The sequence below is a fragment of the Cnephaeus nilssonii genome, assembly GCF_951640355.1.
Source record: "Cnephaeus nilssonii genome assembly, chromosome: 22".
Taxonomy (NCBI): Eukaryota; Metazoa; Chordata; class Mammalia; order Chiroptera; family Vespertilionidae; genus Cnephaeus; species Cnephaeus nilssonii.
Window position 1 is genome coordinate 27,797,483 of NC_137093.1, and position 18,211 is coordinate 27,815,693.

The 18,211-nt window shown below is 58.3% G+C and overlaps 1 protein-coding gene across 1 annotated transcript in view; it reads right to left on the minus strand.

Annotated features, from left to right (window-relative positions):
* Nucleotides 1-18,211, minus strand: part of CABIN1 (calcineurin binding protein 1) — a 77,900-nt gene that overhangs the window by 43,261 nt on the left and 16,428 nt on the right. Inside the window, exons 13-25 of the mRNA XM_079762627.1 lie at nucleotides 18,014-18,092; nucleotides 17,402-17,592; nucleotides 16,190-16,342; nucleotides 15,287-15,481; nucleotides 11,823-12,065; nucleotides 11,000-11,156; nucleotides 9,497-9,612; nucleotides 6,984-7,145; nucleotides 5,887-6,093; nucleotides 5,612-5,757; nucleotides 3,689-3,950; nucleotides 2,711-2,971; nucleotides 833-984 (exon numbers count right to left, since the gene is read on the minus strand). Coding sequence (XP_079618753.1) covers nucleotides 833-984; nucleotides 2,711-2,971; nucleotides 3,689-3,950; nucleotides 5,612-5,757; nucleotides 5,887-6,093; nucleotides 6,984-7,145; nucleotides 9,497-9,612; nucleotides 11,000-11,156; nucleotides 11,823-12,065; nucleotides 15,287-15,481; nucleotides 16,190-16,342; nucleotides 17,402-17,592; nucleotides 18,014-18,092 — 2,324 coding nt within the window. The remainder of the gene's footprint in view (nucleotides 1-832; nucleotides 985-2,710; nucleotides 2,972-3,688; nucleotides 3,951-5,611; nucleotides 5,758-5,886; nucleotides 6,094-6,983; nucleotides 7,146-9,496; nucleotides 9,613-10,999; nucleotides 11,157-11,822; nucleotides 12,066-15,286; nucleotides 15,482-16,189; nucleotides 16,343-17,401; nucleotides 17,593-18,013; nucleotides 18,093-18,211) is intronic.

Below are 18,211 nucleotides of genomic sequence, written 5' to 3' on the forward strand. Positions count from 1 at the left end.
TACGTGTGCACATGCACAGAAACGACCTGAGAAACTGAACAGTGAACAGCGACTAACTCCGGGGAGGAGAGGGGTTTGTATGTTTATCAACGGCCAGAGTTTTCTATAACTAGAATATATTCATGTGTCATTTGTACAACTTTTAAACCTTTTGAAAAATAAGTATGAGAAACAAAAGATAACGTCACTAAATTGGAGCCCTTTGTGACTAAAAAATATGTCTCTCTAACTTTGGGGCATCCTGCGTCCCCCGGTGTGACCTGCCACGTGTGTGCCCATCCCCCCGTTAGCCTCAGCTGAGCCCTGCCCAGTGCCCGGCCAGGCAGAGGCCCAGAAGCAGGGCGAGCTGAGCCAAAGCTCCAGGATCTGGACACCCAGAGATACAACTCAGTCAAGGGGAGGCCGGGGGTACTGTGCCAGGCCCAATACGGGGGCTACACCAGGGCCGCAGCATCCTCGAGCCCTCTGACCCGGCAGAGCCCATGCCTCTTACACCCCTCCTGCTTCTTGGAACAACGGGTGGGAGAGGCCCTGGGAGAGGCCCCAGGACCGAGAGGCAGCAGCCTGAGAACTGCTCCCCGTGTTCTGCACAGGGCGGAGCTGCGCCCCGGCGGGAAGGGGGTGGGGGGCACCAGGCATGGCCACAGGGCCAGGTGACACAGCCTCTCCTTCTCAAGTTCAACAGAAATGCCTCAGCCCAGCCTCAGGAGCTCCAGGCGAGGTCCAGAAGCTCCAAGAACTCTGGCCTCCGCAGCAGCCCCGCTAGGCGCCCCCTGCCATGAAGGAACCCTCCCGGGCACAGGGACGAGCGGCTGGAGGAGGTGCCACTCACTTTTCTGAAGCTTTGGGCGTGTTCTTCTCCTCGCCCCTGGCGAAGGGCCCTTCTGCAGCCTCCTTCATGAAGTTGACCAGGACCTCGGCACCAACCCCCAACTCGGGCTTCCCCAGGAGCTTCAGGATGGAGGCGTGGAGCCGGAAGTACACCTAGGGGATACACTCAGGTGTGAGCAGCCCCCCAGGGGCTCAGGTCGCTCCACGGGCCAGTCAGCCACTCAGGAAGCGGGGCCCAGCGGCTCGAAGCCACTCAGCAGGAAGCATTGTAAAAAGGCCAATTTTTAAATGAGACGTTTTGCTTGCTCACAAGATTATCGAATATTAAAAGAGGATACCAGCTAAGCTGATGAAAAACATGAAAGTTCAGAGATCAGTACAACCTTTTAGGGCAAGGAGACATTGTGGATCGAATGTTAATGACCCTGGGAAATAAGCTGACCCTTGAACCATCCGCGCTTTGATTGGGCAGACAGACGCATACGTGGATCTTCCTCGGTTGACTGTGCAGCTCAAACCCACGTTGCTGCAAGGTCAGCTGGCGGTTGGGAACCTGAGCGTGTGCAGGGCCAGCTGGAGGTGCATGTGATGGGGCATGGAGGTAGCCGGCGCCCGAAGCTCTCACCGTTCAAGGGACAACTGAGCTCAGTGTGTGCTCCCTGATGCGTGTCCACAGCTATGCCCTGACTGACCCTGTCACGGAATAAGTGGGAGAGAGGCCAAAGCCAGGAAGAAAGGGCCAGGCAAATACATGGATGCCCAGCCGGACTAGAGGGCACAGGACAGGGAAGGGAGCCCACACGCCTTCTACTACATCGCGTCCAGCGAGAAAGGCAAGGTGCTAAATATGATGTCTCCATGTCAAAAGAACATCCAGAGAGGCAGGCATGCCCACACTGGACACAGGTATGACGGGTGGGGGACTAGAATCACGGGGGACTTCAACTGTTCGCTTTGAACACTTCTCAGTTGTTTGATTCTTATACATATTCTTGAACCAAGAACATGTGTTAATTTTATCTTTTAAAATCCTCACCCAGGGGGATGTTTTTCATTGATTTGGGTGGGGTGGGGGGTACAGAGAAAGAGAACCAGCCATAATTGAACCCGAAAACTGGGCATGTGCCCTGACTGGAAATCAAACCTGCAACCTTCTGTGCCCACCCAACTGAGCCGCACCGGCCAGGGCGTGGGTTGTTACTTTATAATCGGAAAAGACGCGAAAAGGCATAAGCAAGTGGCTCTGCCCCAAACTCCCAGAAGCTGGGCCCGTGCACGCTGCGGGGCGGGGGAGATGGAGGGGGGCGATCCAGTCTCTGGGCCTTGGAAAGTGGAGAGTCCTGGGTCAGGCCAAGCAATGTGGATCCACACCCGTGTCCTAGCCTCCTCCCTACAGAATGTGCTGGTCACGGCCACCCACCCACCGCACAGGACTGTGGAGCATCATGTGAAATGGCCCAGGAAACATAGCAACGCCGAGCAGGAAACACGTGCTCTCTGCTCTTGGGGGCAGTGGGAGACCCCAAACCTGAGGTTGAGAGAACCGGCCGCTGCCCCGCTCAGTCCTGCCGAGGCAGGCTGTCTCCTCTGACCTGGAGCACAGGTGCCCGCTCCCTGACACCGGCCAGCGCAGGCTGGATGCCTGCACTAGCGCCATCGGCCAGGCCCTCGGAACCTGCGTGTGCTAATGAGGAGACGAGAACAGACAGCTCCCTCTCCCGGCAAGGATGGGCGCACCCCTTAGAGAGAGTGGAAAGGCTGCTAAACACCGAGGATTCCGCCGGGCAGCAGGGAGTCACTGGGACCGCAGGCCCCATGCCCAGGAAGACACCGGCCCGCCCTGGCCCTGCTTCCCCGCCCAGGGCTGGCACAGCGTCACCTCCAGGGCCTCCATGGCCAGCTCAGGCGGGTTGTGGTAGTGGATCTTCTTGGGGTAGCGGGCGGCCTCCTCGTGCAGGTAGTGGCCGGCCTGCCGGTAGTGCAGCAGGTAGACGGTGGGCGGCTGCTGCTGCTTCTCGGCCACCTTGCCCAGCATGTAGTGGATGAGCCACTCCTCCTCATCCCCGTCGCCCTCGCAGCGCGCCGCCGACAGGAAGCAGTGCCTGGCGGTCTCCAGCATGCTGTCCCGCCGGCCCTCCATCTGCAACGAGACCACGAGGCCAGACCGGCCTTAGGCGCACAGAACCGGCACGACCAGCTCAGGCCTGTCCCGAGGGAGCCGCTGCCTTGTTTGCACAGGGCAATCCTCTCACCAAGCCCGAGGCCGACACAGGAGCGAGCACCACACCCCAGCTGGGACACTGCCGAGGCCTGGACTCCTCAGAACCCCACGTCACGTCAGGCAACAGCGCTGGACGGACACCCAGGCCCCTCCTGCCACGTCATGTTCTTTCTTCCCCTTCCCCCGCGGCATCGGTGTGGTGTTCAACAGTCTGTGCGTTTATGAAGTACCATGACACCTTCTAACGGTCCCAGCTACCACCTGTGGCTGTAGCGAGGCCCTGCGCCTGGAGGGGGCGCCAGCAGGGGCGGGGGCTGCGTGGCTGCGGGCATCACTGCAGGGGCCTGAGGAGACCAGGACACCAGAGCTGATGTCCTGAGAGGAGTCCCCAGGGCAGGCAGCGAGGACCTGTCCCGCTCACCAGGGCGGGCCGGCCGAGCTGGGAAGACACGCACCAGCTCCCAGCTCCACGGCCCCAGAGCAGGTCCAGCCCTGGGGTCCAACAGGAATGCCCACCCTCGCTCCCCACGCTTCCCGGGACTTGGGGTGCTTAGAAGAGGGCAGATCCCCCAGCCCCACCCCTGCTCCACTGACTGGGAGCCTGTGCGTCCGGAGCAGCGCCGCCAGGCCCCTCACCTGCTGCACGAGCTCGGAGGGCAGATCGCCCCGCCACTGTTTCAGCTGGCGCGAGGCGAAGGCGTGCAGGGCGTAGGACATGGTGCCATACTCGATCCACAGGGACAGGTTGGAGCTGTCGATCTCCAGGGCCCGCCGGAAGCAGTTCAGGACAGGCGTGGCGTGCTTCCAGATGGGCCAGTCGCTCTTCAGCTCATTGGAATTCAGCTTGTCCTGAATGCGACTGGCCCGGGCCAGGGCCATGCCGGCCCAGGAGTCAAACCTGTGGTCATGACAAAGGTACCAGTCAACACTCCGTTGTCTTTTGTTGTTGTTTGTTTGTCTTTTAATCTATTTTTATCGATTTCAGAGGAAGGGAGAGAGAGATAGAAACATCAGTGATGAGAGAGAATCATGGATCGGCTGCCTCCTGCACACCCCACACTGGGGATCGAGCCCGCAACCCAGGCATGTGCCCTGACCGGAGATTGAACCGTGACCTCCTGGTTCATAGGTCAACGGTCAACACTCAACCACTGAGCCACACGGCCGGGCGAGTCTGGAATGTTCTGAGTGCTGTACAGAGAGGCACTGACTTTAAAACTGGCAAACTGGCTTCCTGGACTATGTGACAGTCCCCGGATGTGACGCAGTGCATTGCTGGCAGCAGCGATAGTACAGGGGTGAGTGCAGACGAGCCCACTGCTGGCGGCTTTTTCTTAAACTGCAGTGATTGGCCTGCTGGTCCTGCGGTCCCTGCTAAGCTCGTGAAGTGTGATTTGCTTGACTGAGCGGGCATATTTTCTCATGGCTGCCAAACCTAGGAGGTCAACCTGGGGTCAAGGCCAAAACGAGGCCCCCTCCATAGCTGCCTGCGTCTGAGGGGCCAGAGCAGCATCTGCAGGCAGCCTCCGGGAGCAGCCAGGGCCAGGCCGGTGGTCGCCCCGAACCAGGGGAGCCTCCTTTTCCCCGTCAGGATCCCCAGCCGCGGGGAGAGGGGCTGGATCTTAGCGCAGAAGCCCGTTGTCAGGACTTTTATCCCGTGTGACCGGGAAGGCTCTGCCCCCTCTGCTCAGCCTCGGCTGTCTCCTCCCGGTCGCTGTGGCCGTTGCGGTCGAGCAGAGGGACACGCAGGCTGGCTGAGCGCTCACCGTGCGCCACAGAGAGGAGGCGCCTCCCCTGCATGCTGCCGCCCTGTCTGAACAGTGAGGGGTCACACCGCCTTCCCACGGCGAGGGAGAGCTGGCGGCACCTCGCACAGGACAGCCCTCAGCAGCGTGAAGGTCACGACGGCGCCACTGGGCCGCCTCCAGCCTGTGCCCCGGCTGTGCCGAGGGTGTCAACTCCTCAGCCCGGCCCCCCAAGAGCCGTGCGGAGCGGCGGGGGTCCTGGGAGGACCTGCCCAGGACCAGGAGGGGCCTGGTGGCTCGCCCTGGGCGTCCTTCAGTCCAGCCCTTACAGGCAGCCGCCAGGGAAGACGTGACTATCACTGCTGCCAGCAATGCACTGCGGCGGAGCGAGGAACGAGCACTCCGGCTTTAGTGTCTCTCTGACTGCCCCCCCCGTCCCCCCAAATGAGCACACCACCGCCCCACAGACAGGCAGGGGGAGAAGCAGAGTGCACCCAGCAGCCCCAGGCGGAAGCTAGGAGAGCGGGCAGCACGCAGCGCACGGGACGGGGCCAGGCCGCACAGCCCTCCCTGCAGGCAGACGCGGTGGGCACCTCAGCCCTCCTCTGACCCAGTGCCCACCCCAGAGGGCTTCTCGAGGGGCTCTGTCCCTTGCTTCTCTTTGTATGGAGAGCCTTTCCCAGTAACTGTGGCGTCTAAGCCACCTCGTCACTCCTCCCCCCCGGGCAGGGAGAGCCTCCTGAGCTGAGGCACCCCGGCCGCCCACCAGCCTGGCCCACCCCCAGGTCCCTGGCCGCAGCCGCCGGGCACTCACCTGTCAGGGCAGATGCAGATGTCGTGCATGTAGAATCTGATCGCCTTGGACTGCTCTTTGTTTTTAAAGTGGTAGTCGGCCAGCAGGTAGTAGAGCTCATTCACCACCGCAGGGGAGGGGTCAGCCCCTTCTGGGAGGCAAGGGACCTGGCAGGGGAGCGGGCAAGGGTCAGGGGAGGCGGAGCCAGGGACGCCACGGTGGCCAGTGATGCTTCACACCCAGGACCGCTCACGTCAGCATGGCTGAGGGAGAAGGTGACGGGACATGGCTCCTACCTCGGCCGAGGTGCCCTCAATGTACGCAGAGACCCTGTCCAGGCTCAGGGCCGGCCTCTCCGTGCGGGGCACGATGGTGGCGATTCTCTTCAGCAGGTTAGCCAAGTCCGCAGACACGGTGCTGGTCTTGTAGCTGTCAAACTCAGGAAGGGTCTTGGGCTTAAAGTACTCAAACATAAAGAGGGCATCTTCCCAGATCAGGTCCACCTTGAAAACAGACAGAGAGCCGATCGCAGTGCGGTCGGTCAGGGAAGCACCGAGTTCCTCTAAGTGGCCACTGTCCTTCCCAGACCCCCGTGCCGGGAGAGCAGAGCAGTGACCGGCGTAAGCCTGCTCTTTATAGAGCATGTTGGAAACTCAGGGTTTGTGAGTCCATGTGGGCCCTGACCCTCTCCGCACCTCCATCGCCCCGTCCATCACTTGGTTGTCAATACTGACCAAGTGCTTGCTCTGGGCCGGGAGGGGTGGGGGGCCCACACCCTGTGCAGCGGCCAAAGCAGGGACCCTGCCCAAAGGAGTTGACACTCGGGGTGACACGCTTTAAGATCAGAGCATAACGGACAGCACCGCTGAGCATGATACGCCCAAAGTGCTCTGAAAACCAAAACATGAAAGATGAGCAACCTCTAAGAAATTATTCATATTATCCAAACTGTTAAAGAAAATCTCCTGCCCGACCGGCGGGGCTCAGAGATTGAGCGTGGGCCTAGGAGCCAGGAGGTCAGGGTTCGATTCCCCGTCAGGGCACAGGCCCGGGCTGCGGGCTCGATTCCCAGAGTGGGGCGTGCAGGAGGCAGCCGATCCATGGTTCTCTCTCATCACTGATGTTTCTCTCTCTCTCCCTCTCCCTTCCTCTCTGGAATAAAGATGTATTTTTGTAAAAAGGAAGCGAATCTATTAAAGTCGCCATGTTGCACTCTTGAGTGATTAGGCAGCACTTGTGAAGCGCGTCCTGCAAGGTCGGGCCCATCGGAGCACCTTCATCCTCCTGAGGCATCCAGCCTGGGCCTTGGAGGCTGCATGTCGGGTGCCGAGCCCTCTCCCGGGGGAGGGGGGGGAGGCGGGGGGGGGGGGCACAGCGGGCCTGCGGGCCTCACCTGCGGGGCCGAGTGCTCCTCCAGGTAGCGGGCCTTGCTCTTCTTGCTGGGGAAGCTGTACAGGCAGTAGAAGCACTGCTCCACGGCCGTCTCCAGCTCCTCCTTGTAGGGGTGCGTGTCCTCAGAGGTGGGTTCCGCCAGTTCCTTCTGGAGAACACGGACCTACAGCGGGCGGGCGGGCGGGCGGGAGAGACGCCTGAGGAGAGGCCCGGGGAGCCTGTTAACCTGCGGGGGAGGCCTTGTCTACTTGGGCCCTTTCTGGAAAGGGCCTGTCACCCTCCGGGAGCCGCTCTGGGCCCGCTCTCACAGTGGCCTTCCGCTCAGCACGCCCAGTCAGCTTCTGTCAGCGGCTAGGAGACGGTATACGCCCTCTGAGAAATTCTGATTTGTTCAGCCGTTCATTTCTCCTCCAATATTTACTGAGCCCTTCCTATGCTGGGCACAGTGCCGCATCGTCCCTGCTTTTAAGAAGCTCCGATTCCGCCCGACCGGCGTGGCTCAGTGGTTGAGCGTCGGTTGACCTATGAACCAGGGGTCATGGTTCAATTCCCAGTCAGGACATATGCCCGGTTGGGGGTTTGATCCCCAGTGTGGGGCGTGCAGGAGGCAGCCGATCAATGACTCTCTCTCATCATTGATGTTGTATCTCCCTCTCCCTTCCGCTCTGAAATCAATAAAAACACATTAAAAAGAGAAGCTCAGACTCCAATGGAGGGCAGTTAGGTAAACAAACTCATCACTGTTGTTATGCCCAACTGCTAGCAAGTATACATTCTTTTCAAACATCCATGAGATTTTGACCAAAACTAGACAAGAAGCAAATCTCAACAAATACCACAGACTAGATAGGATACAGACGACATCCTCTGAACATAACTCAATTAAATTAGAAGTCAATTACATAAAGATCGCAAACACCAAATGTCAAAACTATGGTATGTGGCTAAAAATGTACTTGGGAAAAAATTATAACCTTTAATGCATGAGTTACAAGTGTGGACACTAAAATAATCACTCAACTCAATAAGTTAGAAAAAACTTAGTAAATCCGAAAAAGAGAAGATAAATAAAGAGCAAAAATCAAATCAAATTTTTTTTTTAGATCCTGGCAGCTAAAATTCATGTTCCACCAAAAACAGACACAGACTGAGAAGAACCAGGAGAACCCGCCCCCTCACCCTCTGCGGGCTCCTGCCTCTCAGTGCCACGCCCACTGGCCGCCAGTCGCCTGGCCCCTAAGCCAGCAGGAGGGGCCGCCTGGGAGGCGCCTGTGGCAGTGCCCACACTCTCATATGGCGGAGCAGGAGCAGGAGCAGGAGGAGGCACTGACGCCTGGGCATCGGAGACTCGGCCAAGCACAATTTCCCCAAACTGGAGCTGACGCAGGGTGAGCACCTGGAGGCTCTTGAAGCTCACAGGGGGGCAGACACTCCGGCCTCTACAGCTGGACCCGCCTCAGACGCTAACCAGCTCTGGGGTCCCGAGCCAGCCAGGCGGGTCTCCTGGCCAAGTCCAGGTCCTCCTACAAGTGCTTTACTCAGACACGAGCTCTGTGCATGTGCTTTGTCTCCTTCACTCGTATTCATTAAGCACCTACTGTGGGCTAGGAGCGGTGCTAGGTACTGGGATCCAGTAGTGAACCAAACAAAACCCCTACCTTCACGGAAGGTGCATTTCAATGGGGAAGAGACACACAATACACATCCTAAGTAAACTCCACGGTTCATCAGAGCCACGAGGAAAGCAAGGGCAGTGCAGGAGGATCAGGATGGGGGGGAGCTGGGAGGAGGATGTGCTCACTAACGGCTATAAAGCAGAGGATGGCCAACCTTTCCTAAAAGGCCCGATAGTAAGTATTTCAGGCTTCCCAGACCATCTGGACTCTACCAGAGCTAACCAACCTGCTACTGCATGCAAACCCCGCCCTGGTTAACATTAATATGCAAATGATGGGTGTGGCTACGTTCCACTACAACGTTTACTAACAGACATTCCCGACCGGCTAAGGGCCCCTCCTGTGCTCTGTACCTGTCTAAGTGCTGCTTGGCCTCTGCCTCAACAGGAACATGTGGGGACGGGGACGATGCTGCTATCACCAGTAAGCCATCAGTCACAGCTGGCGAGGGAGAGGAAGTCTATTTTGCTCACAAAATACGTCTTTACTGACTGAATGAATGCAGTAGCTACTCACTGAGCAACTCCCACCTGGCATGGGAGTGGTGCTTGGCAAGCAGGACTCAATGGAAGGTGATGAATGCAGTATGTACTTCTAAAATTACTATTAAAGGCCTGGCCCTGTGCCCGACACGTAACAAAGTCAGTAACAACTAGTGGGTCTAAGTCTACCTACAGTTCAAGGCCAGGGCCAGAGCCCCCGAGCCTCAGGTGCACAGGACGCCACGTGCAGACTTTCTCAAAACTTGGAGTAGTCACATCTGTGCCACAAGTCAAAGCAGCACAGCAGCCCCCCCCCCCCCCGCAGCGGCGGGCCACGCAAGCCCCACAGCACTTACGTAGAACCGCAGCAGCGCCCCGTCCGAATTGCAGCACCAGGACCTCCGGCCCAAGTACTCGTGGGCGGTGTTGAGCAGCATGAGGGAGGATGGGAGCATGGACGTCTCGGCCATCGCTGGGGAAAGACCAGACGGACAGGAAGTGAGCCCCGGCGGGGCACGGGAGGCAGCTGCAGGCACAGCCTCTCCTGTGCTTTCCTTACCAAGGTAGCCACAGACTTGTCTTTCTTTCCTTCCTTTCTTATCTTTTAAAACAAGCAGTGACCTGACTGGCTTACTAAGCCATGCACATCCTGCAGCGTGTACAGGAGAAACACTTCACCCACCGAGCAGGCATTTGGGGAGCATCACGGGGAGAGTCTATCTGTGCATTCAGGAAGCCTTTTGAAAGAGATGAGTAATCTATAACAGTTCTAAATACACCGTTTCTCAAGTGAAAAATTCTCACACTTAGGTCTACCTAAATATTACAGAAGGAAAAAAAACTATCAAATTTCAGTTAAGTGTTCACCACTGGAACTATTACTAGTTCCTTCTCAGTATTTTTGAAGCTGTGGGCCATAACCCATTAGTGGATTTGTAACTAACATTTTTAAAGAGGATTAGGATTAGGAGAAACCGGAAATGAGGCTCGTTTTTTTGTCCCATAAAGATTAACTTTTTCAGTTTAGAAATCTAAAAGAATCTTTATTATTTAAAAAAAATGTTTATTGATTTCAGAGAGGAAAGGAGAGGGAGAGAGAGAAATATCAACAATGAGAGAGAATCATTGATTAGCTGCCTCCTGCACGCCCCCTACTGGGGATAGAGCCTGCAACCCCGGTATGTGCCCTGACCAGGAATCAAACCATGACTTCCTGGTTCATAGGTCAATGCGCACCACTGAGCCACGCCGGCCGGGCTGGCCTCTCCTTTATAATGACGACTCCAGACTCGGGGCCTCCATGTGTCTACACTGATCTGCTGTGGCAAGTGATGGCTTTTGCTCTCAGAACAGCCCCTGGGACAGGGCCACTGCTCCCAGCATGGATACAGGGAACAGAGCTGAGCGTTCACATGACGTGCCCACCACCAGGAAGTGACAGCTGGGGTTTGGAACCACGCTGCCTCCAGCCATCCACACCCAGGCGGGTGGGTCAGTGAAGTGGTTTAAGTGCAGGGCTGGCACACGCTACCCATCTCACAGGGCTCTTGTGGGCATCGAAGCGGTTAGCAGGTCTGAGGCCTCAGGGCACTGGCGGCGCCTTCGTAAGCACTCGCCCCGCTGTCGCGTCCTCTGCACCGCCACTGCAGCAGACATGTGACATTCCCCACGCCACTGACCCCTGACCCCACTGCACAGTGAGCTCGCTCCCTAGGGAGCCTCTGCCTCTGTCCAGGTGCCACAGAAACCCTGTCAACGACGCCCCAGCCACTCACAGCCCCGGGGAGGGCTGCAGGGCCCTGGGCAGAGGCCGGGGGCAGGTCACACGGGCCAAGGCCACCCCAGACCCACTTCCCCACCTTCATCCGCTGAGCTCTGAAGCTGCTGCTGCTGGCACAGGGAGCGGAAGGCGTCCTCTTCCTGCCAGATGATGCGATGCAGAATGATCCAGGGCAGCACCGAGGAGACGTGGGGCTCCTTGGGCTCCTCCTGCACAGCCATGCTGCAGTCAATGATCTGGGGGAGGGGGACAGCAATGTCACAGCAGGGCCGGCTCCCCCGACCCAGGGTGAGTCCTCGGGGCTGTTTTGCTGGGGGAACACTGGCGCAGCGGCACCCCATCAGGTCGTCAGACAGAGGGTCACAGAGCCCGACGGCAGGGCCATGCCCGACTCCGAGGAGCCAGCTCTGACCAGCCTCCCCTGCCACGTGCAGCTTCTACTGGGTGCTGGGCCCGGTGCCACACAGGGTGACAGAGGCGAACAGGGCACAGAGGGGCTGGCAGCTCAGGGGGAGAGAGCCAGGGACGAGCCACACGAGAGCCATGGGTCAGCGCGGCTGCTGCAATGGAAGCGCCTGAGGGCTGCAGGGTGTCGCAGAGGAGCGGGGACAGGTGGAGCCCTTGCCAGACCGTTTCCAGGGGAGGGGCTGTGGGGTGCCCGATCCCCAGAGAGGGCAGGAGCGGGGCAGAGGACAGGCCACGGAAGCCAACGAGAGGGTGGAGAGCGGCTGGTGGACAGTGCACCCTGGGGCAGGCACCCTGGAGGAGTGCGAAGGGTGAAGTGAGGGAGGAGCACCCTGTATTTCCGCTTCGGAAAGGGGCCTCCTGCAGGGTGGTGGCTGGACTGGAAGGGGACACGGACAGCCCCTGCTGCGGGGCAGGCAGGAGGAGCAGGCCGTTACCTGGATCAGGTTGTTGGTGAGCCGGGTGAGGCCGGCGGCCGCGGACGCGTCCCTCAGGATGCTGCCGCTGCCGTCCGCCGAGAGCGCCTGCTCGATGCCCAGCAGCAGCTGGGTCACGGTGGCCACCCACTCCTCCTTGGCCGCAGCCTCGCCGGCGTTCACCATCTGCTGCACCGCCTCGTGCAGAGCCACGTCGGAGCACTCGAAGCACTGCCGGTGGTCCTGGCGCCGGAGCAGGGAGTCCTGCACACAGGAAGGGGCGCGGGGGGGATGGGGGGGGGGCGCTGACATGCCCGCCCACCTGGCCTGAGGATGGCGGGCAGGCGGACGGGGCGCAGACGGAGGGGCAGGCCAGGGGAAGGGAAGCACTGTGGCCCCGGGGCGTCTGCAGGCCTGTGGGCTGGGACCCGTGTGCAACCACAGCGTGGCAGGCCACCAGCCAGGAAGCTGTCAGAAAGGTGCTTAACCTCGGTGCCTCAGTTTCCCATTTAGAGCCCGGGAGCAGCCAAAATGAGGCTGATTCCACCACCTCTGTCAGCCCTGACTGTGCCCCAGGCCACCCAGTCACGTGCCCATCCAGGGCCATGGCTCTGGGGTCTCAGCAGGAGAGGGACTGCCAGGAGGGACTGCCTCGGGAGGGGGGCACTGGCCAGGCAGCCCTGCAGCCAGGTGCCAGGTGGAGCAGGGCTTGAAGCCTCTGAGCCCCAGCCACCCGCGGCCCGCAGAGGTGCCGAGGCGCGAGGTGTGCTGACGTCCGTGCGCACTCGGCAGCGTCCGACGGGGCAGCTCTCAGGACGCACACTGCACTGCGACTTTAAAATCTCCCCTTCGGGAGCCATCGCCTTGGCCAAGCCTCCTTTCCTTTTGCTCCAGAACAGACGTCTCAGCCTCTCTCGTTACTGAGCGGGCTGTGGAGTCACCGATCTGGCTGCGGCCGGTCAGAGCCACAGGAAGCACCTGCTGCCTGGCGCCCCATGGGCTCTGACTCAGCACAGCTGAGGCCCAGCAGTGGCTCCTGCCCGCCTCCTGCCAGCCTCGGCACGTGCAGCTGCCACACGCCGAGGTGACACAGACAGGTGTGGGGGCAGAAACATCCCAACTGCCTTTGGTATGTGCCGCGACATCTGAGCACAGATCAAAACCAGCCCTCATTTAAAAGCCCGAATGGCCAGGGACACGGGGCGTGTGTTTCTTTAGAGAAAAGGAGCCCTCCAGCAGGCGGCCACTGGGGTGCGAGGGTGCCCACGCTGACCCCCCGGATCAAATGCCACACGTGCCAGGGCAGGGCTCTCCTCTGGCAGGAGGAAGACCGCTGACTGTAACTGCAGCCAGAGTTGCCGTGAAAGTCAAGGCCAAGACGAGGACCTGCCAGCAGCACTCCAGTGTGATGTAATCCCCGTGCTCAAGGCCAGGAAGAGCTAAAAGGCCGAAGAAGAACTGCCAACAAATGAGGGGACCAAATGACCGCCACCAGAAATAAGAGGAACTCAGTGCAGTGGCTAGATTCCAAACAAACATGCGAAAACCACCAGGGTTCCTGTAAACCAGAAACGTGCTCTTAGAGAACAGAACGGCCAACAAAAGGCCCTGCACAAAACAGCGACCAAACATCAAGGACGAGGACTCAGCTCAGCAGTCAGAGAGACAGTCACCTTGAAGGCTTCGGAAGGCGGAGGGACCGCCGCCACCTGGAGGGGAGGGTCCCTGCAGACGCCCACCCTCTGAGCTAGATGACGTCATTTAAATGCAAACACGAGCCACCAACACGGCTGGAAGGAAACAAAGCCAGCGGGCCTTTCTGTGTTTGCCGAGCCCCTGCCTGCCTGCCAGGCACTGCGGGAACTCGATCCACGTGTGGGGAACGAGTGGGTGAACATTTTTTCACTCTTAGAAAGGCTGTCGGAGCACAATGAACAAAATCACAGGCATTTGACGTCAAGAGATTTGACAACATAATTCAGAACTTCTGTATGTCAAAAAACACACAAGTTATAATTAAAAAGCAAACATCAAACTGGGGGAAATATCTGCAACATTTGATGAGAAAAAGATGAGTATCTTTAATATGTAAAAAGCGCTCCAAACCAATAAGAACCCCCCTCCCACCAATAGGAAACTGAGCAAAACCCAGGATTCACTTATTTGCAAAGAGCAGGCGTTTCCCTGGTCCCTGGCCCAGGCCTCAGCCCACAGTGCTCAGTGCCTGTCCGACAGCAGTTCCCACCAACAGGGCATGTGCCGCACCAGGAGCTCTAGACCACGGGAGCAAGATGGCACCTGAGCCACTGAGGCCTTTTCCCAGAGGCAGAGAGGACTGGCCTCTGCCTTTCTCCCACCCAGTGGCCCCCGGGGTACACCCAGCTGTCCCTCCCGCACAGCCATGCCGGACTCTTCCCGCACCTGCCATGGTAACTGAGGTCGGACGAATGTCATCCCTCGACCTCCGCTTGGGCCGCCTGACGCCCCCTGCCCCGCTCTCTCCTCCCCACGCTGACCAGGGAGAGCGGCCTCTCCCTCTGCTCCACAGTTGCACCTTTCATCTGTTTCCCAGTTCAAGAAAGTGAATGCTAGTAACTACAAGGTCTCATGTAATCTGAGCAAAAAACCTGAGAGAAGACTGGGCTGGCTCTCCAGACTGAAGGGGAAGGACCCAGTAAGATAGTAACTACAGCGTGGTTAGTGTGAGAACCACAGGGACAGGACACGGACCGCCCAGTGCCATAAGCACATCGCTTCTATCATCTTCTCGTCAGCCTCCGCGGCCCACTCCGTGCTTCCTGAGGATGCTGGCAGTGATGACAGCTGGCACCCACGTGGCACATGCTACAAGCCAGGCATGGTGCCCACATGCTAATTCTTAGAATCCCACAACAGCCGTCTGAGGTAAGGACAACGATCATCCCCAGCTAGAGTGGGGAGAGGAGCTGAGGCCCAGGGCGGGGAAATTCCAGCGCCACCAGATGCTGGCGCCGCGGGCTCTCAGTAGGGTTTTCTTCCTGAGGAGCAGAGGCGTGAAGGAAACCGAGCGTGCACATGGGCTCCCACGTCACACTGCTGTTCTTTTCCTTCAACGATGTGACCACGTGGGTATTCGTTTTATCTTGATTCTTTACATTATACCGATATTTTACCCACTTTCGTATCTACTCACTAGTTAACTTTTAAAGTGATTCAAAAGCCAGGCAAAGGAACAAGCAGTTGGATGGATGGCTAAGGTCCTGACTATGCTCCCTCCTCTGCCGTGCAAAGTTCAGAGTCAAGTGCGGGCTCACACTGAGCCGCGTACATGAACCCCAGGACCCGCACTCCTAAGTTCCCGCTTCCTCCCATATCTGCTGACTGGCACCCTCCTGGCTGCCGAGTTAGTGGCTTTTACTCCCATTTTTGTAGGTTCTCAAAGCCTCAGGGAATAACCCACATCAAGCAAAGAAGGTCCGAGGGGGCGGGCCCAGGGCAGCACGCACCTGCAGCAGCAGCAGCTGCGCCGGCCTCTCGGGAATGGACGTCATGAACTCCAGGTGCTTGGCCCGGTCGAACCCACTGGTGCACAGGGTGGGGCGGAGCAGCTGCACCACGGCCTCGTAGTCGCCAGCCTCGTACAGCCGCTGGATCTCCTCCAGGGACTGGCACCGCTCCAGCGACTTCAGGTTCTTATCGATCTGGAAGAAACCCAGAATTCCCAGCGGGTGATAAACCCCTCACATGCTCCCTGAACCCAGCCAGTGTTTGCATTTATCAGACCCAAAATCAGACTCCCCTTAATATATCAGCATTTACATTAGGCAAATACTTTATCAAAAGTATTTCTATTAAGCCCTGGCTGGTGTATCCCAGTGGTTAGAGTGTCGGCCCACACACCAAAGGGTCAAGAGTTCGAGTCCAAGTCAAGGGCACGTACCTGGCCTGTGGGTTCACTCCCTGGCCCTAGTCGGGGCACATGCAGGAGGCAACCAATCGATGTGTCTCTCTCGCATCGATGTTTCCCTTTCTCTCTTCCCCCACTCCCTCCCTTCCACTCTCTTTCAATGGAAAAAAATATCCTCAGGTGAGGAGTAACAAAACAAACAAAAAATTATTTCTATTCAAGTCAAGGAGTTCAATTCTTTAAAAAACAAACCTAAGAAAACAACAAGAAAAAATCCCCAGAACCAGAGCGGTTCAGAACAGTGTTTGCCAAAATAGTAGGAGTCTCGTAGTCAGTTCAGCAAACCAGACTCATGGAGCCCTGGGCCAAAGGTCACATGCCCCATTACCCACAAGCCTCTCCTCACCAGGAGGCCTGCAGGGGCCCCGGGAGGTAGCAGCAGGGGCGCTGCACTTGGCCTTGCCCCAAACAGCTCTGCACCCTGAAGACAACGCCCACGCACCTCCTCCAGGGAAACGACCGAGTCGTTGTGGAGGTTGGGGAGCCGGATGACAGTGTCGCCGTGCTCAGCCCCTGCCTCTGCCTGGATGGCAGCGGCGCTCTGGAGCATCTCCGTGCAGATGTCATAGTTCTCCAGGGCCTGCTCCATGTCCCCCTGGTCGAAGGAAGAGCAGAGGACAGAGGATGAAGGAAGAGGACTCGCTGCTATGCCAGGGCCTCACCTCCCTGACCCACCAGCCTGCAGACACAGGCAGGGCAGTTTCATCCAATTTCTGCCAGACTCTGGAACGGGACCTGATGCACAGCGGGGCTGTGAGTATTTGTGGGATGGATGGACGGATGGATGGACGAACAGACAAATGAATTCACATCACGACTCTAAGGGGAGGTATCATTAACCTCACGTTACAGGTAAGGACACTTAGGACACTTGAGCGAGGCTGAGCATCTTGTTCAAAAAGCACGATAATATGCCCTGATCGGCTTGGCTCAGTGGATAGAGCGTCGGCCTGCAGACTGAAGGGTCCCAGGTTCGATTCCTGTCAAGGGCATGTACCTGGGTTGCAGGCACATCCCCAGTGGGGGGCGTGCAGGAGGCAGCTGATTGACGTTTCTCTCTCATCGATGTTTCTAACTCTCTCTCCCTCTCCCTTCCTCTCTGTAAAAAATCAATAAAAAAATTTTTTTTTTAAAAGCACGGTAATAAATGCAGGGCCAGGATTACAAGCTAGGCCTGTCCTAATTCCAGAACCGACCGTGCACTCGGTTGCTCATCCTACCACAGTGCACCAGGTACCACCATGTGCGAAGGGCTGGGTAACAGCCAGTCACTGGCCTTCCAGACCAGGCTCCAAAGCAGCTTTCCGAGAAGTGACTCCCTCTAGAGAGCTCTGCAGCCGTTCGTGCGCTCGCTCAGGCTTTCTCAGGAAAGCGTAAGCAAAGGGTCCAGACCCCGAGGCAACCTTGAGTGAGGGCTGTAGAGGGGGCTCAGGAGGCCCCTTTCAGGCCCTGTCGTGCTGCTGTGCTTCACAGACTGGAGCTACGCCGGGATTCCCGCGATGCTGAAAATCCCCCACCAGGTCCCACTTCCTCAAGCTGAGCCCGGGCAGGGGCCACACACGTGCACAGGCACATCCTCAAGGAGGCATCCAGCTCTCTTCCATCCCTCTGGGTGCCAGGGCATGCTCCCCACGCAGCCGAGCACAGAACCAACCTGCAGTGCCAGGAACCGAGCCTTCAGCCAATACACGCGGACCACAAACTCCAGCCAGTCATCCTCAAACAGGTCCCGCTGAGACGAGGCAAATGACATTTGCAGGAGGTCCCCCAGGAAGTGGGTTCCCGGGAAATCAGGCCCAAACCTGCCATTCGCCCCACCAGCAGCAGGGCAGCTCCGAGGAGACACTGAAAAGTCAGACAGAACAAGTCAGCTTCATGTGCAGGTCCAGGCGCCCTGCTGCTCCCAGAGCGCCCCCTCGGCCCTCGCTCTGCTGGAGAAATTACTGGGACACGGAAATTGTCACGTGCTAACTTGGGAACACTAAGCTCTCACTTCCTTCCATCCCAAGGAAGAGAAAAGCAGGTAGGTGGCTCCCTCTGGTGGTCAGCTGCTGCTAACACTTCTCGGCTGAGACCCCGGATAAGCCAACCCAGGACATGTGCCCACTGCAGATTCGCAGATTCAAGTCTGACTTCCGCGGCGCGGCTCCCCGCGCCCCTGCCTGCTGACCGCCCCTGCCTGCTGACCGCCCCTGCCTGCTGACCGCCCCTGCCTGCTGACCGCTAAGGGCCCGGAACGCCCCGCCACAGGAAACAGCGCTCCTACCCGAGGCGCTTCTGCCCTTGGTCAGCAGCCACTGGTCCAGCTGCAGCTCCATGCAGCAGAGAGACATCAGCATCATGCCCTGTGGGACAGGCACCGAGGTGTCAGGGACGGGCACAGTCGCCAAAGGGTGGGGAATGGGACAAACTAAACTAAGACTTACTTAGACTTAAAAAAACCACTGTTCTACCTGCTTCCCGT